At 47.8% G+C, this 26,931-nt stretch overlaps 1 protein-coding gene across 1 annotated transcript in view; it reads left to right on the top strand.

Moving 5' to 3' along the window:
- Positions 1-6,396: 6,396 nt before the first annotated feature.
- Positions 6,397-26,931, top strand: part of LOC126106289 (uncharacterized) — a 77,233-nt gene continuing 56,698 nt past the window's right edge. Inside the window, exons 1-3 of the mRNA XM_049912509.1 lie at positions 6,397-6,600; positions 6,697-6,759; positions 25,239-25,384. Of these exons, the coding sequence (XP_049768466.1) occupies positions 6,397-6,600; positions 6,697-6,759; positions 25,239-25,384 (413 nt within the window). The remainder of the gene's footprint in view (positions 6,601-6,696; positions 6,760-25,238; positions 25,385-26,931) is intronic.

The following is a 26,931-nucleotide window of genomic DNA, read 5'->3' as shown; positions in this document are numbered from 1 at the left end:
TAATATGGCACGTTTGTGACTACTGTGGCCACTCCCATCGGAGGTTCAAGTCCTCCCTCGGGGATGATGTGTTGTTCTTAGCACAAGTCAGTTTAAGTAGTGTATAAGTCTAGGGACCGATGACCTGAGCAGTTTGGTCCCTTAGAAATTCACACACGTTTGAACATTTGAGTAGCTACTGTTGTCTGTAGGGTCTTTGCTGCCCAGAGCCAAAAATAAATAAATAAATAAAAAATCCCGTAGTATACGGGCGAGTTCTGACTGCATAGGCTGCAGTTGTGGGCTTCGCGCTTTCGGCGTGTGCGTATGGTATTTGACGGTGTTGCGGGTTGCATAAATCCATTTGCAGGGGCAGCTCAATCACCCTGTATAAAGATAAGCGTGTAGCGTTTGTGCTAGGGACGTAGACAGCGTTTGAGTTTAGTTACAGTTAAATGTATTTCCAGATGTGTGCGTCTCAGTATCAAAAAACTGTTCACAAATTGACGCAAGCAACAGTAGACGGAAGTTATTTAAGTTTTTCTAGCCGTTGCAAACGTTTGTTAATCGGTACGTTTCCGACAGATCGTTTAGAGACTAGGTTTGGTCGCAACGGAAAAGCGTGTGGTGTGTGTTACCATGTTTCAGCTTTGTACATCGTAGCCTCTGTAAATAATGAAACTATTAAAACTAAAATATGTGTCAGTAGGGGAATTGTAAGCAACAGACCTAACATTGAGTTTTATAGAAACTGCTGGAAATTTTTAGGTACTTATAGCATGCTCATGAACATGCAAGTAAAATAGGAACCTCTCAGAACGACTTAAAGGTACTGTTTTACATAAAATTTGTCTGATGGTTTATTAATATTCGTTAACGAGTGCGATATATGTAAAATCACTTGTTTCCAATGATGATGACTTCACTGCAAACAAGATAAACAGTGACATTACTTCATATTTACTCAATATCTGCAGAGTCACCTTAAAATAGCCATCTCATTTAATGTTTTAGATTAATAGAGGACACCAGTTGTTTCAAACACTTACATCTGATAACTCCGAAACTTCGTTCCGAAGGAGCGCATATTATACAGAAATGTTTATTCAACTTCTGTAAACATGAGTACGCTCTATCTTGTGGGACACGAATTTCTGTTAAAGATGTGAAAGAAATCACTTAAAAAGCTGCCACATTTGGATAAATATTTTCACAAACGACCAAGTGATTCAAATGGTGATCAGTGGTCGAATGCTGGTCTTCTGCGACAGCTCCGCCTGTTTCTGTGCATCTTCCAATGACGCTGAAATTTCATGTCGCTCGACTTCTCTCGCATACTGTGTCTGCGGCAGCAGAAGCTCCACTTCACCTCCTCTGGGCCCAAGTCCACCGGACATCCGGCCTCCTTCGAAGCAGCGGAACCGCTAATGAACACGCGCTAATCCTCGGACGGACGCTGTGACTTTCGTCCACTCTCCAAAAGTTTCTACGAAAAATTTCAGCGTCGTGGTAGAAAGCGACGCTCATATGCAGCAAAATTCATATATGCATTTGGTATTTCCTCTGGTTTTCTGCGAATGTGAACTACGGCATCATTTCATTTGTATTCCACTTATCACGTGGCTCTATTGTCCCAATTCTTTTACCCTTCTTAATTTTAACTAGTTAAGAAGCGAATCTAGAACTGGTAGTTCGCTTGTGTTCCACCTTCTTATCACCCTCAGCATCTCTTTATGAACGCATTATTTTTTCCTTCCGTTCTTCCGAGGATTTCTTGTCAGTTTTCTGTTGAAGCTTCACCATGAATCTCTACTTCGTTACCAGTGTTCTACAGGCTAGATAGTTTATAATTATTTCTTTGCTGATGTTTACGTCTTTTAGATCTTCGCCACTTTCTTCTAACCAGGTGATTTCGACCTTCAAATGAATCGTGTTAAGCAGTCTTTTATGAGTCTTTGGCTGCCCGTGCTACAAATTGGCCATAGAATAAATAATTTCAAGCTGCTATTCAGTACAGTTTTAGTGATACTATATATTTCTTTGTAGACGTCGGAAGTTCTCGACTTTATCCACATTACAAGGGGCGTCCAATAAGCTTTGCAACACATATTTTTCTCAACCAATTTCGGTTGGAAAAATGTGAAATTTGTTCTCGGACGTCGTGGAATATTCCCGCTTCGGCTCCTATAGTTTCATAAGTTCCGGTAGGTGGCAGCGCTACACATAGCCTTCAAAGTGGCGTCTGCAAGAGAGGCGCATTCCAAGCAGACAGCTGTCATTGAGTTTCTTTTGGCGGAAAACCAGAGCATCGCAGTTATTCGTAGGCGCTTGCAGAATATTTACAGACGCCTGGTAGTGAACAAAAGCACGGTGAGTCGTTGTGCGAGGAGTGTGTCTTCGTGGCAACGAGGTCGCGCAAACCTGTCCCACCTCCCGCGGGCTGGCCGGTCGTACACAGGTGTGACTCCTGCAACGTGCGGACACTCTCATCTGAGGTGATCGACGGAACACAATCAGACACCTCGGTGCGCATCTGTACGTCTCTGTACGTAGTGCGCTGTTGCCTTTTGTCTGGGTGCACTCAGCCTAGTGATGCCAATTGAGGAGCCACGACCGAACAGTAGCGGCAACGACCAGGAGAGCGGTGTGCTGGCCACACGCCCCTCCTATCCGCATCCTCAGCTGAGGATGATACGGCGGTCGGAAGGACCCGATGGGCCACTTGTGGCCTGAAGACGGAGTCCTCTCTTGGGAAATTGAAGAAACGACTTCAGTGTGTTCGTCGCCACAAAAACGCAACGAATTTTTCCTTTTCCGTGGCAAGGCCCCAGACAAGTCTGCGCGCCCGAGAGGATCTCACAAACTTCATTGGACTGTTCTTCCTCATCTACCCTACAGCCCGGATCTCGCACCTTCCGTAAGGTCTACAGCCAATGGATACCCCAGACGTTGAATGGGCAACGAAAAGTGGATGGCTGTTTCCCTGAAAAATCTGAAGCGTTTCAGTGTTGAGCAGATGGTTGCAGACGACAAAAACTGGTGCAACCCCTGGGAACACGTGTGGAAAGCGCAAGCTCACGACCAGCCATCTCCTCACCCTGCTGTTTGATTACCGAGGCCTATTCCTTACTGATCTCAAGGAATCTGGTCTCTGCTTCGCTGGGAACTGTTGTGCGCAACGCTGGAGAAATTACGGTGTGCAATTAAGGCGAAGCGTTTGAGAAATATACGACAAGGGCTGGTGGTTCTGCTTCATAATAACGGACGTCTTCGCGCAGAAGATAGCCAACTCAAATCGGAGACAGTGGAGCACCCGCCCTATGGTATTGTAAAACAGTTAAAATCTTTAGACGCCAGGAAGGCATCTGGTCCAGACAGTATCCCCGTAAGATTTTATGTTGACTATGCTACAAATCTACCACCATTCTTATCCATCATCTATCAGGAATCACTGGAACAGCGGAAAGTTCTACGGGACTGGAAGAACGACCAGGTCACAGCAATGTATAAAAAGGGTAGAAAATCGTATGCACATAATTACCGGCCAATTTCGCTGACATCGATTTGTTGTAGAATCATGGGAGATATTTTGTGCTCAGACAGAATGACCTTTCTAGACTCTGAGAAGCTCATCTGCAGAAACCAGCACGGTTTTAGGAAACAGCGGTCATGCGAGACACAGCTGGCCCTCTTTGTGCACGATATGCAACAGGCTCTAGATACCGGCTCCCAGGTTGATGCCATATTCCTCGACTTTCGAAAGGCGTTCGACTCAGTTCCGCACTGTCGCTTGCTCCAGAATGGGCGCGCTTACGGTCTATCCGATGGCATATGCGGTTGGATAGAAAGTTTTATAACAGACAGAGAGCAGTATGTCGTCCTGAATGGAGTGACTTCAACAGAAACAAGCGTAACATCAGGTGTACCCCAGGGGAACGTAATAGTTCCGCTACTTTTTACGATTTACATAAACGGTCTGGTTGATGGCATTGACAGCGGCATTAGACTGTTTGCCGATGTTGCTGTAAAGTAGTATCACACGAAAGTTGTGAACAAATCAATGAGGATTTGCAGAAAATAAATGCGTGGTGTAATGACTGGCAGTTATCTCTCAATATTAGTAAGTGTAACCTACTGCGTATAACAAGGCGAAAATCCCCATTAACGTAAGAGTACAAAATAAATGACCAGTCTTTGGATGCGGTAACATCCGTCAAGTATCTGGGTGTGACTATTCCTAAATGATCTCAAATGGAGTGATCAGATTACACAAGTAACAGGCAAAGCGACCTGTAGATTGCGGTTTATTGGTAGAATCCTGAAGCGATGCAGTCCTTCAACAAAGGAAATAGCTTATAATATGTTAGTTCGACCAGTCTTGGAGTATTGTTCGTCTCTATGGGACCCTTGCGAGTTGAGTCTCATTCAAGAGACTGAGAAGGTCCAAAGAAGAGCGGCAGGATTCGGGACTGGTACATTTAGTCATCGCGAGAGTTTTACAAATCTCATAGAGAGTTTTGAAGTGGGACACACTTGCAGATAGACGATGCGCTAAACAGAAGGGGCTGCTCTCTAAATTCCGAAATCCAATCTTCGCCGAAGATGTAGAGCATATATTATTATCACCCAATTTGAAATCGCGCAATCTTTACTATTCAAAGATAAGGGAAATTAGAGCCCGTACTGAGGCGTTCAGACAGTCGTTTTTCCCTCGCGCGATCCGCGAATGGAACAGAGGGGGGGGGGGGGGGGGGATCTGACTTTGGCGCGGATTGTACCCTCCGCCACACAACGGTTGGAGTCTAGCGGAGTATATATGTAGATGTAGATGTAGATATCTCCCCATGAGGTTATCAGGCTTCTATATCTGCATCTACGTATATACCCCGCAAGTCGCAGTACGGTGCGTGGCCGAGGGTACCCTGTACCACTGCTGCTCGTTTCCTTTCCAGTTCCACTCGCAGGTGGAGCAAGGCATAAACGACTATGTATATGTCTCCGTATGAGTTCCGTTACCGTATCTATGTGGTCCTTACGCGGAATGTAGTAGAATCGTTCTGCAGTCAGCTTCAAATACCGGTTTCCTAAATTTTCCCAATAGTGATCCTCGAAAAGGACCTCACCTTCTCTCCACTGAATACCTTTGATTTCTCGACGAATGTCCGCAACACTTGCGAGTTGTTTGAACGTACCATTAACAATTGCAGCAATCTGCCTCCGAATTGCGTCGATGTCTTTCTTTAATCCAAAGCGGTGCGGATCCCTAACACTCGAGCAGAAGAATAGGTCGCTCTAGCATCCTATATGCGGTCTCCTTTACAGATGAGCCACACTTCCCTAAAATACTCTCAATAAACCTAAGTCGACCGTTCGCGTTGCCTACCATAGTCCTGACACGCTCGATCCATTCCAATCTCTTTGCAACATTACTCTCAGATATTTAAAAGATACGACTCTTTCAAGCAGGGCACAACTAATGGTGTATGCATTTGGAGCGAGTTGCCATTCGTCACCTTTGGTCCCTGAGGGCCTTCAAAGATCGGCGGTACCTGCTGGACGAGGATGAGCAGCAAGCCACGGTATTTTACCAAATCCGTATTTTCAAGCTGGTGGGGTGACTGGCTCAGTCTTCACGGCGATTTTACCTATTGGCATACCGATTCTGAACTGTACTGCCTATGAACGGAAACTTCTTGATCGCCCCTCATACATTGCCAAACATTTTACGTCGACAAATTCTATGAAAGTGACTCCAATTTTCTTTTCGTTGTTGTTGTTGTGGTCTACAGGCCTTGTTTGATGCAGCTCTCCATGCTACTCTATCCTGTGCAAGCTTCTTCATCTCCCAGTACTTACTGCAACCTACATTCCTCTGAATCTGCTTATTGTATTCATCTCTTGGGCTTCCTCTACGATTTTTACCCTCCACGCTGCCCTCCAATGCTAAATTTGTGATCCCCTGATGCCTCAGAACATGTCCTACCAACCGGTCTCTTCTTCCTGTCGAGTTGTGCCACAAACTCCTCTTCTCCCCAATTCTATTCAATACCTCCTCATTAATTATGTGATCTACCCATCTAATCTTCAGCATTCTTGTGTAGCACCACATTTCGAAAGCTTCTATTCTCTTCTTGTCCAAACTATTTATCGTCCACGTTTCACTTCCATACATGGCTACACTCCATACAAATACTTTCAGAAAGCAAGGTGTCCATTTCCAAGTAGAGTGTCAGAGCCGCCTCAATGGCGCCTTTACCTTTCGAAAAGCCAAACTGATCGACAGTGAATATTCCTCAACTTTCCCTATAATACGACATAACCTTTATTCGACCCCTGCATCCCTTTAGTGAGACAGGACGATGTAACGCCAATTTGTAAATAAGCTAAATTGTGAGGCTGTACGCATGTTATAACGCAATGTGGTCCGTGCTGCAGATGGTAGCGGTGCTGGCACTGTTTGTGTTGGCCGCGGCGAGCACGTCGACGTCGGGAGCACACCGCGGCCCCCCGGACCACGCCCCCTCGGGCCACGCCCCCTCGGGCCACGCCCCCTCCCTGGAGCCCGCCGACGGGCGTCGCGGCGCCCGCGCCTTCCGCATCCCCGCGCCTTACCGGCCGCTGGTGCACATCCGTCCAGAGGCTGCACAAGACGCAGCGCCGCCGCCTCCGGAGCCGGAGCGCAGGCGGGACGGGGGCGGCGGGGCGACGGCGGCGCAGCTGCTGGCCGGGGGCGGCTGCCGCCAGGGCGAGAAGTGCGACACGACGCCGCAGCACACGCAGGTAGGGACAACTAGAGCACTGCTCCACTCACCTTTACCATACATTCCGACCAATCCTCCTCTACCAATATCAGGTAGCTACTTACCAGAGGCAAAATACTCCTATCGGAGCCCAATAAACGCGAATAAGTTTCTGTTCATTCAAAAGACTCTGACTGAAAAGAGGAGTACCAGCCGCCTCATTCTACCTGCCCCAGCACCTTTAAAAATCTCCCAGATATTTTTAACATGGAACTGATTTCCTCCTCTTATAACATCCCCTAACTGTGATCGCCTGCCTCGAGATGACTGGGTATTTGTGTTGCACTTATCATTTCACCATCATTCGTGAAAGTGGCGAGTTTCGACTAAGCAAAGATCGGGAATTTGTATGGGCGCTGATAACCGCGCAGTTGAGCGCCCCACAAACCAAACATCATCATCATCCCAACTGTGACTCATTCACACTCACCACTCCATCGCTGTAAGTAGCTGATGCCCATCGACTCCAAGTTGGCCTTTCTCATTCACTCATTCAGCCTACCTCCCTGTCATTGTATCTCTCTGTCACTTCCCCCGTCGGAGGTTCGAGTCCTCCCTCGGGCACGGTTCGCCGCGCCGGGTAGCCGCGTGGTCCATGGCGTCTTGTCACGGTGCGCGCGGCTCCTCCCGTGTGTGTGTGTGTGTCGTCCTTAGCGTAAGTTACATTATGTACTGTAGTGTGTAAGCTTAGGGACCGATGACCTTAGCAGTTTCGTCCCACAAGACCTTACCACAAAATTCCAAAATTTCTCTGTCACTGTCTCCCGTGTCACAGTCACAGTCCCCTTCGTCCTGTCCTACTACTACTGTCTTCCTTCACTGCCAGTATCTCCCTCTTGCTGCCTCTCTTACCGGTAACATCTCATTCATTCCTACCCACTGCTGCTATCTCTTCTCACTATCTCTCTCTTCCCCGTCGCCATTGTCATACACTCTCTTTCTGATTATCACTCCACATTTCTCTTTATTTCTCCCCTCCTGGCACTGTCTCCATCCCTCTTTTCCTAACACTGTTCTGTGACTGTCGGCTACGTTCCACCGCCACTGTCTCCCTCTCTTTCTCTCTTACTGTCATTCACTCTTTGTATAACACAACCACTGTCAACTACCATCCACTATTTATTACTTTTAAGTCTCTTTGCCAATGCTACTGCCTTCTTCTCTCTCAGAATAAAACGGCGCGAATATGTTCATATGCCAAAATTTTTGAGAAAATTTTTAGGTGCTGAGAAAGGTACAATGAAGCAGATGCTACCCCACTTTTCAGACAGGAAGGTATTCGCACTTCTTGTGCATTCTTCCCTGCAGTTGCAGGACCTGTGAACATTTGAGAAGAAAAGTATTGCACAACAAATTTTAGATAGTTTACTTATGTGAAATTGAGATCTAATCTCAGCCGCCTCTTCTACAATGGAGTCCCAGTATGTTGACGCATGAGCCAAGATACTTGTGTTCTCAAAATGTATTTTGTGACCGTTTTTGAGACAATTCTTAGCTATTTCCAGGTTGCGAGCTCCCTCTGCTGAATATTGTTTCTCGTGTTCGGCACGACGCTCTGCAATTTTGCGAATTGTCTGGCCTGTATGGATGCTGCCGCACTCGCAACGGACGCCAATAACGTAAAACAAATTTTAGATCTAAGGCCGAATTTTAAGTGCAAAAAATTTTGCACATGCTTCAGTACTACACATGGTGTTCCTAGGTGATAGCGGAGTCACTTGCGTCCTCGGAGTCTTTTTTGTACCGCGCCGAATATTATGATGGGCTCACCACTGGCTTCCCCCAGTCACCAATTTCTTCACGGAGCTCTTCGAGGAGCAGGCTCTGAACTCTGCACTGTTACGTCGTCTTGCTTCCTTAGGTACGTCGATGACACCTTCCTCATATGGCCTCACCGTGAAAATACACTGTAGCAGCTCGTGGATCACATTAACGCTATCCATCTCGACATTAAATTTACCGTCGAGATGGAGGAGCTACCGTTGACAGTTGTTTTAGTTGAGCGGAAGGCAGGAGGCCGGCTCGGTCATTCATTGTACAGGAAACCGACGCACACTGACCGATAATTGAACGCCGGCAGTTTTCACCACCTGTACACAAGAAACCAGTCCTGAACACGTTAATACACAGAGCCAAAGTTGTTTCTGACGACGGCCACCTACAGTCTGAATTGCAGTACTTGAGACACGTGTTCAGGGAGAATGGCTACAGCAAAACATTGCAAACATTTTCATGTGTCAACGTATCCTTGTGAATCTGGAGAACAAGCAATGCCGGTGGCTTTCCCACCATACAGTGTGGCAACGGGCAGCCAGTTAGCACGTCTACTGCAGAGACATGGATTGAGACGGGTGTTTCGGCCTGCGCCCAAGATACGAGACACGTTTCTTCCTGTTAAAGACGACACAGGTCTTCGTGTGCCAGGTGTGTGCGGTGTACGTTGCGAGTGCGGCAGCATCTGTACAGGCCAGACAATTCGCTAAGTTGCAACGAAGTCACTTTACAGCACGTTTATCCGTGTTCCATCATATTACAAAATAGTTTCCGTTGCGCCTCGGATTTTAAGTGCGTATTTTATGCGTGGGATAACTCTATGTCTCGGAAACGAATAAAGATTTTGACAACGGTATCTTAGGAATGTATCGTAAAAATTTCAGCCATTTACTGTGCACAGCAGTCTTGGAATCCTCGGCATCAGTTTGGTCTGATGGTGACCGCGAAAATATAGTTTTGCGAGGAACTCCCATAAAGCCCACTATAGACCACATTAAATTCAAAAAGAACCAACCCATTTGACCCATTTGCCTAAGCAGAGAGAAGTGTGTAATATTCATACTTCGAGTCTATACTGTAGGAGAGTGCCACTACGGCCATCCCTCTGCTGGGTACAAAAATGGTTTCTGGCCCAGGGGCCTCCCAAACCACTTGACCCTCGACAATAGAACCGAACGTACGAGTACCGGGAAATCACGTTTTCATGCGCGGCATTGTGGAACATATTAGATACGTATCCTGTAGCACGCATACTGATCGACAAAACTGTACTCTCGCCGGTATACAAGGTGTCCCTCCTAAGAGTCGCCAGGAGCATTCCCTCTGGTGTTTCAGCAAATATTTGTAATTTGTAGCAGGAGACAACCCAAACAAATACAGCTCATCACATCTTTAATGCAACGTCCAGCGTCGACGGAAAGCCTCGGTTTTCTTTCCAGTTACAAGTGAACGGGGGAGCCACATTAACGCGACTACCCCCTATGTTCGACGTCGACGTGCAGTAACCTCTCACAGGCGGGCGGCAGATGTCAGCACTAGCAGCGGAAAGTATATACAACGTGTGGGAGAGACGCGGCAAACAGTGAGATCCTTATCACAACGTGGAAACAGCGATTTATCTGCCGACCAAAGGGACACGATCGTTGGCTCTTGCGGCGAGGATGGAAGCATTTTCGAAACGGCTAAGTTTGTAAACTGTTCTTCCGGCACTGTGGCTTAAAGCATACCGTGCATCGCAAAATGGCACGATCCAAAGCCGGCCGCTGTGGCCGAGAGGTTTGAGGCACTTCAGTCCCGAACCACACGGCTGCTTCACTCACAGATTCGAATCCTGCCTCGGGCATAGATGTGTGTGATATCCTTAGGTTAGTAAGGTTTACTTAGTTCTAAGTCTAGGGGACTGATGGCCTCAGATGTTAAGTCACATAGTGCTTAGAGCCATTTCAACCATTTGAACCGTGACCCAAAACCGATGCAAACTCAACTGTGGTGCACCAGCGGCCAGCGGCCACAGATCACAGGGGTGCACGGCGGCTGTGGAGATGTGTGCGGGCGAACAGACGTGCAACTGTTGAGCAGCTGACCACCCAGATGAAGCAAGATCCTGTCAACAGTGTCTCCTTAATGATCGTTCGCCGCACGTTGCTGCACATGGAACCCCTGCAGTACCCACGCTTACTGCTAGTCATCAACAGCGAACACTGGCTTTTGCAGGCCAATACCGCAGCTGGACGTCAGTTATGTGGCGACAGGTGGCCCTTTCAAATGAGTCACGTTTTGTCCTCCATCCGACAGATGGCTGTTGGCGTGTACGTTGTGAAATGTCTGAAAACAAAAAACCCGCAACAACCGTCGCAAGGTTCCAGGCCAGAGGAAGGAGTGTTATGGTCTGGAGAACGTTTTTATGGCATTCCGTGGGTAATCTCGTCATTCTGGAAGGCACAACGGATCAGTACAAGTATGCACCTATCGTTGGGAACCTCGTCCACCCCTGTTGTATGCTGTGTGTTAAAACCGGGGACCTAGAAACGGCGGAGAGGCTCCGTCCCTGCTGCAGCCGCAGTGGTCCACAACCCCACGACGACTACACCACTCCGCCGCCCCACACCGAACCCAGGGTTATTGTGCGGTTCGGCCCCCAGTGGACACCCCCCACCCCCAGGGAATGTCTCATACTAGACGAGTGTAACCCCTATGTTTCCACAGTAGAGTAATAGTGGTGTACGCGTATGTGGAGAACTTGGTTGCGCAGCAATCCCCGACATAGTGTAACTGAGGCAGAATAAGGGGAACCAGCCTGCATTCACGGAGGCAGACGTAAAACCGCCTAAAAACCGTCCACAGACTGGCCAGCTCGCTGGACCTCCACACAAGTCCACTGCGCGGATTCGTGCCGGGGCCCGTACGCTCCTTCCCGCTCCGAAAAGCCGTGCCTCAGACCACTCGGCTAACTGGGCGGACCTTGACCACCCTTACATGCAGTTCGCTTTTCCTCATTGTGATGGCATCTACCAGCAGGACAATGCAAAGCCCGCGTGGGATTAGCCTAGCAGTCTAAGGCGGCTGGTCCCGGCGGGGGTTCGAGTCCTCCCTCGAGCATGGGTGTGTGTGTTTGTCGTTAAGATAATTTAGGTTAAGTAGTGAGTGAGCTTAGGGACTGATGACTTTAGCAGTTAAGTCCCACAAGATTTCACACACATTTGAAGATTTTTTGACAATGCAAAGTGTCGGACATCTCGCAAAGTACGTGCACGGTTCGAAGAGCACGAGGATGAGTACCACACTCCCCTGGTTGTCAAACTCCCCGGATTTGACCCCAATCGAGGATCTGTAGGGGCACCTCGGTCGGGCTGCACGTGCAGTGGATCCTCAACTGAGATACGTAGCGCAGCTGGCCACAGCGCCAGACTCGGCAAGGGCCTGCATCCCTGGCGGTGCCTTGCAGAACCTACTGACTCTCTTCCTGAACGTTTCGCAGCAGTCCGCGCTGGAAATTCAATCTCATGACAGGCGATCACACCAATGTGACTGGACACTGTAGAATGATTGAAACTTGCACTGTACGTGCCATTCGTCAGAGTAGTCCCACATCAGACTAGTACGGTATTCGTTTTATCGACTTATATTAACAGCGACAGTAACAAATGAAGAGTAACCAGTACTGCAGCAACGACTGTGCAGCGCTGCTGCATGGCAGTAGCAGTCGGTGTGTTCAAGACGGCGTTGTCGGTGTTGGGTGCTGGTAATTCTTCGTGTTGTTCTGTCTGTTAATTCATTGCTATAGAACGAATATCGCACTAGACTAGTTGGGACCACTCTATCGAACGAGGACGTAAAATTCCATTACAAAAATTGTTTTAATCAAATGAAACTTGGTGTTCCAGAGACCTTTTCGAGCCTCAGACACCTATGATGTACACAGGGTGACAGTTATTGAACAATATGAAATAAATCCGTCATAACTTCTGAGCGGTTTGCATTAGGACGTTCAACCTGTACGGTTGGCCACAGGGAATGATGGGAATTAGTATAGTTTCGTTTGCGACGAAGCCCACTTCCATTTGGATGGGTTCGTCAATAAGCAAAACTGGCACCTTTGGGAGCCTGAGAATCCGCATTTTGCCATCGAGAAGTCTCTTCACCCTCAATGATTGACTGCGGTGTACAGTGTCCGGTCACGGAACAATCGAGATATTTCTTGATGGCATGGTGACTACCGAACAGTACGTGAAGATTTTGGAAGATGATTTCATCCCATTATCCAAAGTGACCCCGATTTGTGGTTCATGCCAGACGGAGCTCGACCCCTTCGAAGCAGGAGGGTGTTTGATGTCCCGGAGGGGCAATCTGGGGGTCGCATTCTGGCTCTGCAGTACACAGAGGCCACTGGCATGGGCCTCGATTGGCCGCCATATTTTCTCGATCCAAACACAAAATGTTCAAATGTGTGTGAAATCTTATGGGACTCAACTGCTAAGGTCGTCAGTCCCTAAGCTTACACACTACATAACCTAAATTATCCTAAGGACAAACAAACACACACCCATGCCCGAGGGAGGACTCGAACCTCCACCGGGACCAGCCGCACAGTCCATGACTGCAGCGCCTTAGACCGCTCGGCTCAATCCAAACACATGCGAATCCTTTTTGTGGCGCTGTATTAAAGAGAAGGTGTGCAGCAATAACCCCAAAACCATTTCTGGGCAGAAAACAACCATTCAGGAGGTCATCGACAGCATCGACGTTCCGACACTTCAGCGAGCCATGCAGAATTTCGCCACTCGTCTGCGCCACATCATCATCAATGATGGCAGTCAAATCGAACCCGTCATAACTTAAATCGGAAAATCTGTAGTGACGTTTACATGTTGAATAAATTGTGTTACACCGTAGTTTGTAACTAATTTATGTTTTTTTCATATAGCTCAATAAGTGTCACCGTGTATGTACCGACTGAAGTGACAAGTGGCTGGCTGGGCTGTTTTGGGGAGGAGACCAGACAGCGAGGTCATCGGTCTCACCGGATTAGGGAAGGACGGGGAAGCAAATCGGCCGTGCTCTTTCAAAGTAACCATCCCGGCATTTGCCTGGGACGATTTAGGGAAATCACGGAAAACCTAAATCACGATGGCCGGACGCGAGATTGAACCGTCGTCCTCCCGAATGCGAGTCCAGTGTGAAAATTTGTCCCATGGTCGGGATTCAAACCAGGATCTCCTGCTCACTAGGGACATGCGCTAACCAATATGCCGCACTAGCGCATTGGCATTGAACAAATGCACGGACTACCCAAGTACGCCTTCCTCGTCCGCAATACTGTACGGGTTTAGTGGAAATAGCAGATCAGGTGAAGGGTGAGTGGTAAGTTGGACTGAGGAGGAAGGCGTGCTAGCGTAGTCCGTGCATTGGTGCAGAGCCACTGTACCAGGTGGCGTAGTGGTCCGTGTACCTCCTAGATCTGGGTTCATTCGTCGCTCCAGTCTGCTTATCTACATCATAGATTTAGAGACTTGGGAAGGTCTCTTAAAAAGGTTTCATTTGATTAAAGCACCTATGCCTGGACGTCAGGCACAATCCCCCGTTTCGTTCGATGCTACAGTGCTCTTCCAATACAAAAATGGTTCAAATGGCTCTGAGCACCATGGGAGTCAACTACTCAGGTCATAAGTCCTCTAGAACTTAGAACTACTTCAACGTAACTAACCTAAGGACAACACACACATCCATGCCCGAGGCAGGATTCGAACCTGCGACTGTAGCGGTCACGCGGTTCCAGATTGTAGCGCCTAGAACCGCACGGCCACTCCGGCCGGCTCTTCCAATACAACTGGAGAACCTCAGCATAGTTGTTGTAGTTTACAAGTGGCCTGTAACGGGAATCGAACCGATACTTTCCGTTGCTTTAAAGATGTGATGAGCAGCATTTGTTTGGACTCACTCCAGCAACACATTGCAAAAACTAAATTGCCAACACCTGTCCAAAAATAAGAGAAAATGCGCCAGCCGACTCTTAGGAAGGACACCCGGGATACACCACACAAAATTTCACTCACAAACTCATACGACAATAATCATCCCCAATTGCTTCGAACAAGAAGGAATAATCGCGTTCAGAAAATAACGAGCTGCAATTAATACACATGTTTAAGGAAATGAAATAAGAAAACCACTTGTGTAATACCTTTCTTAAAACAATAGCAGGTTGAGTAATATGTCCAATATACATTCTTTATTGTAATCCCGTCACAGTTGCGTTTTATTAAGCGGGCGATTAGCTTCGAACTGTCAAAGTACTTTTCAAGCCAGGCCTATTGAAGCTGCAGTACTAGTGCTTGGTTAGGCAACACTCAATTCACACATAGGTAATACACGTATAATACATAGTCACAGTGGAATGTCAGATCAATTTCACAATGTAGATGTATTCATGGAGTGCAATTGAACGTATGTACTTTATGTGTATTAAATATGTGTGAACTGACTGTCGTCTAACCGAGCACAACTAGGGCAGCTTTTATAGCCCTGGCTTGAAAATGAACTCGGCAGTTCGCAACACGCCACCAGCGCAATAAAACGGAACAGTGAAGAAATTACTCTAAGGAATTTACATTGAATAGCCAAATAAACTGTTACACCTGCCTAATATCGCGTAGGGCCCCTGTGAGCACGCAGAAGTGCCGCAGCACGACGTGCCATGGACTCGACTAACATCTGAAGTAGTGCTGCAGGGAACTGACACCGTGAATCCTGCAGGGCTGTCCAGGCGGGGGGGGGGGGGGGGGGGGGGACATCTCTTCTGAACAGCACGGTGCAAGGCATCCCAGGTACGCTCAATAACATTCATTCTGGGGAGTTTGATGGCCAGCGGAAGTGTTTAAACTCAGAAGAGTGTTCCTGGAGCCACTCTGCAGGAATTCTGGACGTATGGCCTATCGCATAGTCCTGCTGGAATTGCTCAAGTAAATCGGAATGCACAATGGACATGAATGGATGCAGGTGATCAGACAGAACGCTTATGTGCGTGTCACTTGTCAGAATCGTACCTAGACGTATCAGGGGTCCCATATCAGTTCAACTGCACACGCCCCACAATACTACAGAGCCTCCATCAGCTTGAACAGTCACCTGACGACATGCAGGGCCCACGGATTCAAAAGGTTGTCTCTATACCCATACAGGTATGTACTCGATACAATTTGAAACGAGACTCGTCCGACAAGGCAACATGTTTCCAGTCATCAACAGTTCAATGTCGGTGTTGACGGGCCCAACTGACGCGTATAGGAGAGAGCCTTCGACTCCGTAAGAACATATCGATGATATTTTGAATGGTTCAAATAGCTCTAAGCACTATGGGACTTAACATCTGATGTCATCAGTCCCCTACACTTAGAACTACTTAAACTTTAAGGACATCACACACATCCATGCCCGAGGCAGGATTCGAACCTGCGACCGTAGCACGCTGACACTTGTTGATGGTCCAGCGGTGAAATCGGCAGCAATTTGCGAAAGAGTTGCACTACTGTCACACTGAACGACTCTCTTCAGTCATCGCTGGTCCCGTTCTTGCAGGATCTTTTTCCAGCCGCAGCGATGTCAGAGAGTTGATGTTTTACCGCTTTCGTGATAGTCACGCTACACTCGTGAAATGGTCGTATGGGAAAATTCCCACTTCATGGCTACCTCGGAAATGCTGTGCCCCATCGCTCGTGCGCCGACTATAACACCACGTTCAAAGTCACTTAAATCTTGATAACCTGTGAATGCAGCAGCAGTAACTGACCTAACAACTGCACCACACACGTGTTGTTTATATAGGCGTTGCCGATCGCAGCGCCTTATTCTGCCTGTTCATATATCTCTATTTGAATACGCGTGCCTATATCTGTTTCTTTGGCGCTTCAGTGCATGTTGTCCAAATTGTTGGTCCTGTCCTGAGTTAAAGTTGGAAATAAGTAGATGTGCATGTTTCGTAGGGACTGACAGGAGTTCGATTTACCGAGAAATTCGACATATGGAGGATCGAAGTAGCAAGAGTCAGCCGTACGTCGTGTGAGCTGCCTTTGCTGCCTCGCCGCGTATTTTCGGACTGGTCTGCTTTTAGCTTCGCCCGGAAAGACGCGCGCGTGCAACCGGCCCAGCGACAGGTCTTTGACTGAACTGGCCGGGGTGACCTTGAACTGCGCAACCAGCAGAAAGGAGGCTACGGTCGCCGACCGCCTTGCCTCTGCCGTAACTCTCTCCTGTCTCCACACACACACACGCACACACACACACACGACTGTTCTAGCAGTCCACTATTGTGTGCGGCTCGGCAGGAAGGGAGATAGGCTTTGCACACCTAACTGCTCTCCACAAGGACGGGAGAGGATAATCTTAGCAGTTGGCAAATAAGGAAATGCATCTTTTATTCGTTTAACGAGGAAAGACAGTCCCGCATTTACACTGCAGGCTATCTAAGCTGCAGCCACAAAAACTTCAAACAAGAAATGTGTTTTCTATAGTACGGTTTGGGTCCCCTTATAACACACTGAAACGAGAAGACAGAAGGAGAGCAGGAAAGAAAATGGAACATCACTCGCTCAGAGGGATGTGATGTTATTGCAGTGATTATACAATGACAGGCCAAAGAAGCTGGTTACAGGCATGCGTATTCAAATGCAGAGATATGTAAACAGGCAGAGTACAGCGCTGCGTTCGGTAGCGTCTATATAAGACAACAAGTGTCTCGCTGAGTTGTTAGACCGGTTACTCCTGCTACAATGGCAGGTTATCAAGATTTAAGTGAGTTTGAACGTGGTGTTATAGTCGGCGTACGAGTTATGGGACACAGCATCTCCGAGGTAGCAATGAAGTGAGGATTTTCTCGTACAACCATTTCGCGAGCGTGTCGGGAATATCACGAATCCAGTAAAACACCAAATCTCCTGCATATATGCGGTCGGAAAAAGATCCTGCAAGACCGGGACCAACGACGACTGAAGAGAAACGTACAACGTAACAGAAGTCCAACCCTTCCGCAAACTGCTGCATGAACTCAATGCTAGACCATCAACAAGTATCAGAGTGCGAACCACTCAACGAAAACTCAGCGATGTGGGCTTTTTGAGCCGAAGTCCTACTCGTGTCCCCTTGATGACTGCACGACACAAAGCTTTACGCCTCGCCTGGGCCTGTCAACACCGACATTGTACTGTTGATGACTGGAAACATGTAGCCTGGTCGGACGAGTCTCGTTTCAAATTGTATCGATCGGATGGACGTGTATGAGTATGGAGACAACCTCGTCAACCCATGGACCCTGCATATGGCAGTACAGGACTGTAGCCGGCCGGAGTGGCCGAGCGATTCTAGGCGCTACAGTCCGGAACCACGCGGCTGCTACGGTCCCAGGTTCGAATCCTGCCTCGGGCATGGATGTGTGTGATGTCCTTAGGTTAGTTAGGTTTAAGTAGTTCTAAGTTCTAGGGAATGATGAGCTCAGAAGTTAAGTCCCATAGTGCTCAGAGCCACTTGAACAGGACTGTTCAAACTGGTGGAGGCTCTTTTATGGCATCGGGCGTGTGCAGTTGGAGTGATATGGGACCCATGATGCGTCTAGATACGACTCTGACAGATGACACATACGTAAACATCCTGTCTGATCACCTGCATCCATTCATGTTCTTTGTGCATTCCGACGGACTTGGGCAATTTTAGCACGACAATGCGACACCTCCCACGTCCAGAACTGCTACAGACTGGCTCCAGGAACACTCTTCTGAGTTTAATCACTTCCACTGGCCACCAAACTCCCCAGACATAAACGTTATTGGGAATATCTGGGATGCCATGCAACGTGCTGTTCAGAAGAGATCTCCATCCCCTTGTACTCTTTCGGATTTATGGACAGCTCCGCAGGATTCATGACGTCATTTGATTCGAGCACAACTTCAGACATTAGTCGAGTCCACGCCACGTCGTGTTGTGGCTCTTCTGCGTTCTCGCAGGGGACCTACACGACATTAGGCAGGTGTACCACTTTCTTTGACTCTTTAGTGTAAAATAGAGACATATTTGAAAACCAGCTGTCTAATTCTGAGTATTGCATGGGCCACAAATATGAGCTAATTTGTAAATCTGATAAATGTTCTCAAGCCTTGTGATATCGATTTAACATTGCCCTCTTAATTAAACACTTTGGAACTATGTTCGAAACCAGAGATGTTGGTCAGAGAGGTCAGCTTTACTTTAAAGTGAGAGTGTGCTAATAGCAACTCTTTGGTACGTACCTGGTTTGAAATGGACGGAAGCTGGCATGGCCTGGAGTGGAGGCAGCATTATTTGGAGCAATTTTTGTAATTTGCTATTTAAAGAGAGATGTTTAGTAGAAGGATTATTATAATGTATGAAAAGAAAAGGTAACATTTAAAGGTAACGTGGTTTGTTAATTTGCAGTTAGTTGAAAACGCTGATTGTTATAAAAATGCTAACGTTTTAGATTTTCTGTAAAGTTTTCATAGTAAAGTTACGTCCTTCTGAGGCAGGGGCCTCGCCGCAGTGGTAAGACGTGTTCCCGTCAGCTCTGCTGGGCCAGCACTCGGATGGGTGACCGTCCGGTCTGGCGAGCGCTGTTGGCAAGCGGGCTGCACTCGGCGCCTGTGAGGCGAACTGAGGAGCTGCCGTGAGGATGACACGACGGCCGGTCGGCACCGTTACGCCTTCGTGGCTTGTTTGGCAGGAGTTTACAGCTTTTTATGTGGTTCTGTCTTTCACTACAGTGATAAGAGCTAAAGAGACATTTTGCAAATTAGTTCTTGAGTGAGAAGTGTAGAAAGTTGAATAGTTCCTATGACTTAAAGAAGCTCAGTTAAAACTTGAAGTGTCGATTCAGTTATTTCTTTTTCAATGAGATTAGTACCCGATTTTTCATTTGCATTCGTGGTTTTATTTGAATGCACACTCGCGTTGCACATCGCGAGTTGTGTGCTGAGTAACATTTTTGAGGACTGATGAAATCCCGTCTCGAATTGCACATCGCAAACCTTAATTATGACAGTCATAAAAAACAAAGTTGCAGAGCAGACGAAGGGCCCATTGTGCGCAGGTAAGCCATAATTTCATTTTCATAGTAGTTGATATTCAGAATCAGGCTCAGTTAGTGTCATTTACGAGAAAAATAAGAGTTCAGAGCTTTAATGCGAGTGAAATATTTTATGAGAACGCTACACTGTGATCTGAACAGATTTCACTGATAAAGTCAGATGCGTTTTATTCAGAGGTCATTAGTAGTGTAATAACGATAATACAGCAATTATTTTCTAAACTAACAAAGATGCGCAACATTCAATGCCAAAAGTTAACAAAAACTCATTTTCTCAAAGAGTCAGATAGCGTACGTAAATTTATTGAGAGCAGATTTCTTCTGAACAGCACGTTGCGAGGTATCCCAGATATGTTCATATCTGGGGAGTTTGGTGGCCAGCGGAAGGGATTAAACTCAGAGGAGTGTTCCTGGAGCCACTCGGCAGCAATTCTGGACGTGTGAGTTGTCGAATTGTCCTGCCGGAATTCCCTAAGTCCGTCGGAATGCACAATGGACATGAGTGGATGCAGGTGATCAGACAGGATGCGTACGTGTGTGTCACCTGTCAGAGTCGTATCTAGACGTATCAGACGTTTCGCATCACTCCAACTGCACGCGCCCCCCGCCGTTACAGAGCCTCCGCCAGTCTGAACAGGCCCCAGCTGACATGCAGGGTCCACGGATTCGTGAGTTTGTCTCCATAACAGTACACTTCCATCCGATCGACACAATTTGAAAGGAGACTCGTCCGACCAGGCAACGTGTTTCCAGTCATCGACGATCCAGTGTCCGTGTTTACGGACTCGGGCAAGGCGCAAAACTGTGCCGTGCAGCCATCAAGGGCGCACGAGTCGACCTTCGGCTCCAAAAGCCCACATCGATGATGTTCCGTTGACACTTGTTGATGGCCCAGCATTGACATCTGCAGCAATTTGGCGGAAGGGTTGCACTTCTAACACTTTAAACGATTCTCTTCAGTCGTCGTTGGTTCCGTTCTACGAGTATCTTTTTCCAGTCGCAGCCATGTCAGAGATTTCCTGTTTTACCGGATACAAGATATTCACGGCATACTCGTGAAATAGTCGTACAGGAAAAATCCCCACTTTATCTCTACCCCAGATATGCTGTATCCCATCGGTCGTGCGGCATCTGTAACACCACATTCAAACTCACTTAAATCTTGATAACCTGCCGTTGTAGCAGCAGTAATCGATCTAACAACTGCGCCAGACACTTGTGTTATATAGGCGTTGCCGACCGCAGCGCCGTATTCTGCTTTTTTACATATCTCTGTATTTGAATACGCATGTCTGTACCAGTTTCTTTGGCGCTTCAGGGTATTTCCATGTCAAATAAGCTTCAGATCTTTTCGGTCAACATTTCTCAATTACTCAGCTTTGCATATTCTACCGTTTGACTTCACAAATATACGGGTATTAAAATACTTCAAAGAATATTTTCATATTTGCAAAAAAAAACTTGGCAGTGTGAGTCCACTTATTAGTGTTCCGTTGCGCCTCCCTCTTTCCCTGAGGTATGCGTTGCTTCGACTGGGGAGGGCGTCATAAAGGGGCGTCGTACCCTCTCTCGAAGGACGCCGGCCCTCAGCTGTTGCCGCCGTTCCTCGATATCCTGGGAAGGAGCTGGCGTCCGACCTGCTCCCAAACAAGTCCCGCTGATGACAGAACTGAAGATGTTGCTGGCCACGGGACCACCCCAGCACCACGCAGACAACTCGTAGAGATACGTGGCACGTGTGGTCTGGCATCGTTTTCTTGAAAACTGCCACCACGGTACTGCCGCATGAAAGTTAACATGTGATGACGTAGGATGTCCGTGACGTACCGTTGTGACGTCACAGTTCTCTTAATCAGTAACAGCCGCGATGTGAAATCAGACGCGATGGCTTCCCACACGATGAAGACGGGAGTAACTGCTCTGTGCCTCTCCAAAACACTGCAAGTAGGACTGCTGGTATTTTTAAAAATATAGGGTTCCGATATATCGATATTTTAAAAGATATTATCGGCTCTTGATTTATCAAAAAAGCATCGATATATAGGCGTAAGAAGTATCGACGTATCTCCCTATAAAAAGATCGGCTACACACTGTAAATATACTGCAGGTTTTGGAGCTGTATATTTTATTGATTTATTATTAGATATTCTGTAAATCAACAAGCTAGCAGCGTGCCTGCCCTCTATTCCCTGTAGAGCGAGAATTGGAATGAATACGGTGCACGTTCACGCTTGGCGATAACCACTTTGCTAACAATGGTAACTGCATGTCAGTGGCAAGGTGAAAGACGTCCGATGGGTCCACCGTTTGGTTTCGTCACATATCGGGTTTGTCCAGAACACCTCACGTCGACTTGCCTGTTTCCCACTTCTGCAGACTCCAGCGGCCCAGCAGCTGTAGTGTCGAAACTGCGCGGTCAAGCTAAACGTTGCAGTTTCTGTCGGTAGTGTCGAGCGCCAATAACGTCAGGATTTCCCCTCACACGTCTCCGGCCAACGAAACGACCAATCTTGTCACTTAGATTTTTTAAAATTATTTTCATCAACTGTTTTTGAAGAATGTCGGTGTGAATAAATAGCACACTAGTTACGTTAAAAACTATTTTTTAACCCAACTGATATACTGTTTCTTCACATCTTCACATTCCACTCACACCGTCACACCCCAGTGCAATCGTAGTTCTCCTTTTGTGCGACATATCCTTGCTCCACACAAAGAAAATATTGGACGTTATGAAAACTCAAAAAGTAATAGGACTCTCTTCACACAGTGAAAGTAAAATTACATCCTACTGCGGTTTCAGAAGAGCAGCTTCAAATATTTTCCGAAAACTGTGAATAATATAATATAAAATGAAAATATCAGCGCTTGATATTGATGTTTTCATATCGGTATACACTCCTGGAAATGGAAAAAAGAACACATTGACACCGGTGTGTCAGACCCACCATACTTGCTCCGGACACTGCGAGAGGGCTGTACAAGCAATGATCACACGCACGGCACAGCGGACACACCAGGAACCGCGGTGTTGGCCGTCGAATGGCGCTAGCTGCGCAGCATTTGTGCACCGCCGCCGTCAGTGTCAGCCAGTTTGCCGTGGCATACGGAGCTCCATCGCAGTCTTTAACACTGGTAGCATGCCGCGACAGCGTGGACGTGAACCGTATGTGCAGTTGACGGACTTTGAGCGAGGGCGTATAGTGGGCATGCGGGAGGCCGGGTGGACGTACCGCCGAATTGCTCAACACGTGGGGCGTGAGGTCTCCACAGTACATCGATGTTGTCGCCAGTGGTCGGCGGAAGGTGCACGTGCCCGTCGACCTGGGACCGGACCGCAGCGACGCACAGATGCACGCCAAGACCGTAGTATCCTACGCAGTGCCGTAGGGGACCGCACCGCCACTTCCCAGCAAATTAGGGACACTGTTGCTCCTGGGATATCGGCGAGGACCATTCGCAACCGTCTCCATGAAGCTGGGCTACGGTCCCGCACACCGTTAGGCCGTCTTCCGCTCACGCCCCAACATCGTGCAGCCCGCCTCCAGTGGTGTCGCGACAGGCGTGAATGGAGGGACGAATGGAGACGTGTCGTCTTCAGCGATGAGAGTCGCTTCTGCCTTGGTGCCAATGATGGTCGTATGCGTGTTTGGCGCCGTGCAGGTGAGCGCCACAATCAGGACTGCATACGACCGAGGCACACAGGGCCAACACCCGGCATCATGGTGTGGGGAGCGATCTCCTACACTGGCCGTACACCACTGGTGATCGTCGAGGGGACACTGAATAGTGCACGGTACATCCAAACCGTCATCGAACCCATCGTTCTACCATTCCTAGACCGGCAAGGAAACTTGCTGTTCCAACAAGACAATGCACATCCGCATGTATCCCGTGCCACCCAACGTGCTCTAGAAGGTGTAAGTCAACTACCCTGGCCAGCAAGATCTCCGGATCTGTCCCCCATTGAGCATGTTTGGGACTGGATGAAGCGTCGTCTCACGCGGTCTGCACGTCCAGCACGAACGCCGGTCCAACTGAGGCGCCAGGTGGAAATGGCATGGCAAGCCGTTCCACAGGACTACATCCAGCATCTCTACGATCGTCTCCATGGGAGAATAGCAGCCTGCATTGCTGCGAAAGGTGGATATACACTGTACTAGTGCCGACATTGTGCATGCTCTGTTGCCTGTGTCTATGTGCCTGTGGTTCTGTCAGTGTGATCATGTGATGTATCTGACCCCAGGAATGTGTTAATAAAGTTTCCCCTTCCTGGGACAATGAATTCACGGTGTTCTTATTTCAATTTCCAGGAGTGTATATCGATCCGTTGTGTAAATATATATATACGCTGAGGAGCCAAAGAAACTGGCGCACACGCCTAATACCGTGTAGGTCCCCAGCGAGCACGCACAAGTGCCGCAACACGACGTGGCACGGACTCGACTAATGTCTGAAGTAGTGCTGGAGCGAACTGACACCGTGAATCCTGCACGGCTGTCCATAAATCCGGAAGAGTACGACGCGGTGCAGATCTCTTCTGAACAGCACGTTGCAAGGCAACCCAGATATGCTCAATAATGTTCATTTCTGGGGAGTTTGATGGCCAGCGGAAGTGTTTAAACTCAGAGGAGTATTCCCGGAGCCACTCCGTAGCAATTCGAGATGTGGGGTATCGCACTGTCCTGCCGGAATTGTCCAAGTCCGTCGGAATGCACAGTGGACGTGAATGCACGCAGGTGGTCAGACAGGATGTTTACGTACCCGTCACCTCTCAGAATCCTATCTAGGCGTATCAGAGGTCCCGTATCACTCCAACGGCTCACGCCCCGAACCATTACAGAGCCTCCACGAGCTTCAACAGCCCCAGCTGACATGCGGGGTCCCTGGATTCGTGAGGTTGTCTCCATAGCCGTAAAAGTCCGTCCGCTCGATACAATTTGAAACGAGACTCGTCAGACCAGGCAACATATTTCCAGTCATCGACAGTCCAATGTTGGTATTGATGGGGTCAGTCCAGACGTAAAGCTTTGTGTCGTGCAGTCATCAAGGGAATATCGATGATGTTTCGTTGATGGTTCAATATTGAAATCTCCAAGCAAGGGTCCACTTCCGTCACGTTGAACAATTCTCTTCACTCGTCGTAGGTCCCGTTCGTGCTGCATCTGTTTTCAGCCGCAGCGATATCGGAGATTTGATGTTTTCCCTGATTCCTTACACTCACGGTACACTCGTGAATTGGCCGTACAGCATAATCCGCACTTGATCGGTACCTCGGAGATTTCTGTCCCATCGCTCGTGCACCGACTATAACACCACGCTCAAACTCACTTAAATCTTGATAACCTGCCACTGTAGCAGAAGTAACTGATCCAACAACTGCAGCAGACTCTCGGTACCTACCGCAGCGCCGTATTCTGCCTGTGTACATATCTCGGTATTTGAATACGCATGCCTGCGCCAGTTTCTTTGGCTTTCAGTGTACGTCTTAAGCAACTCGCCTAGTGTATTGCCAATTTACAGTACACTTTTTCCACAACAGTTTAAAAAAGGAGCATCGTGTTGCGTTCTGGAATACATTACTATCGTTTGGTCGTAGGAGCTGATCGAGAAGTTTCTGAAGGAATTGGCGGCATCTACGCGCGACCGACCACCAGCACAGGTTGCTACACCAATCAGGGACCATGACAACAAGATCGACCCCGGGAATCGACTGCGGCCATCGACCGAGGAACCCACCAACAGGTGACGTCAAATTTTCCTATCAACTCTTTTTGCCAAAAATTTAAACCTTTTCCAGATCACTGGGTATTTCAATTCTTTACATCCACTTTCCTTGTATTCATTTATTACGCACCTTCCTGCAACACTGTTTCTCTTCACAACTAGTTAGTTACGTGTTCCACTGATTATAATCACGATAAACTCAATTGTTCAGAATAGATCGAATGAATTAAACATTGCGTGTACAAGTAAATAAACACATACATAGTCTATGGCAATTAATAGGAAAAACTGACGTGAATGGAGGTATATGATAAGAGAAGCAAAGATGTCCCAGTTAACATGCATGCTGATAAGAGCTGTTAGCGAAATAATTGCGAATATATGGTTACGCCACTCCACTGGCTCCAGTATTAAATGCACTGTCCAGTGCCATTATGTGACCACCTGTCCAAAGTCTGAATAACCAGCTTTTGGTGCGCAGACAGCTGCGAGACGTGCAGCAAGAGCGCCGATGAGGTCCTGGAAGGTACCCGCAGGGGTGTGGAGCCGTGCACCGTGCCCAGCTGGCTTCCTCCACTAACAGTCCACGGCGCATACAGCGCGATCGACATGGTCCAACAGATTCTCTATTGAGCCCAAATCCAGGGAGCGTGGTGGCCACGAGAGTATGGTAAACTCATCCTGGTGCTTTCTGAACCACGCACGGGCACCGTGAGCTGTGTGGCATGTCGTATTGTCCAGCTGGTAGATGCCATCGCTCTGAGGAGAAACAAATCACATGTACGTGTGGACATGGTCCCAAAGCATAGATGCATACTGTTGTTGATGCACTGTACCTTGCAGAATAACGAGATCACCCAGAGAATGCCACGAAAACATCCCACGCAGCGCCGTATTTCGCTTATTTACATATCTCTGTATTTGAATATGCATACCTATACTAGTTTCTTTCGCGCTTCAGTGTGTAATAATTTTGGCCAATTAGCTCTATCTAACAAATCTCATTCGGAGGCATCTATTCGATGATTTATAATGTCATATACGGACAAGTGTAATGTTGTACAATATGCGATAAACTCTACTGAGCAACATATATTGCGCCGTGATCACTCGCTGAGTGGTGGTCGATCAGCTGAAACGACTGAGAAGCAGTGTTTCTCGCCTCCCGCTGCCTGTCCAGAGCACGCCCTTACGAGAAAGTATTGCCTTTTCCGAACGGCCTGACACGAAGTCGTTGATCAAGTTCTAAAGTGAGTTTCATTAATTCCATCTCCGAATTCAAAGCACTTTCGAATTCTCTTAACAACGGTCGTAACTCTTCTGAGTTCGTCTCAGCGTTCTCTTATGAGAGCAGCACTGTTCCTAATGCAAGCGAGCAATTGGCTCTTGTGTTTATTTTCACGTTGCTGACCTCACCTTTGAACCGTCCTCATCAGCAAAAATCTAAAAGTGTAAGGTCCAGGAACCGTGGTGGCCTAGAAACGTTACCGTATCTGATGATCCACGTTTCGCGGAATGTACGGTTTACATGATGGATCAATGGATCCCTCTTTCAGGGAATTTTA

The sequence above is a fragment of the Schistocerca cancellata genome, chromosome 10 (genome assembly GCF_023864275.1).
Source record: "Schistocerca cancellata isolate TAMUIC-IGC-003103 chromosome 10, iqSchCanc2.1, whole genome shotgun sequence".
NCBI classification, from domain to species: Eukaryota; Metazoa; Arthropoda; class Insecta; order Orthoptera; family Acrididae; genus Schistocerca; species Schistocerca cancellata.
This window is presented reverse-complemented; position numbering and strand designations above follow the sequence as displayed.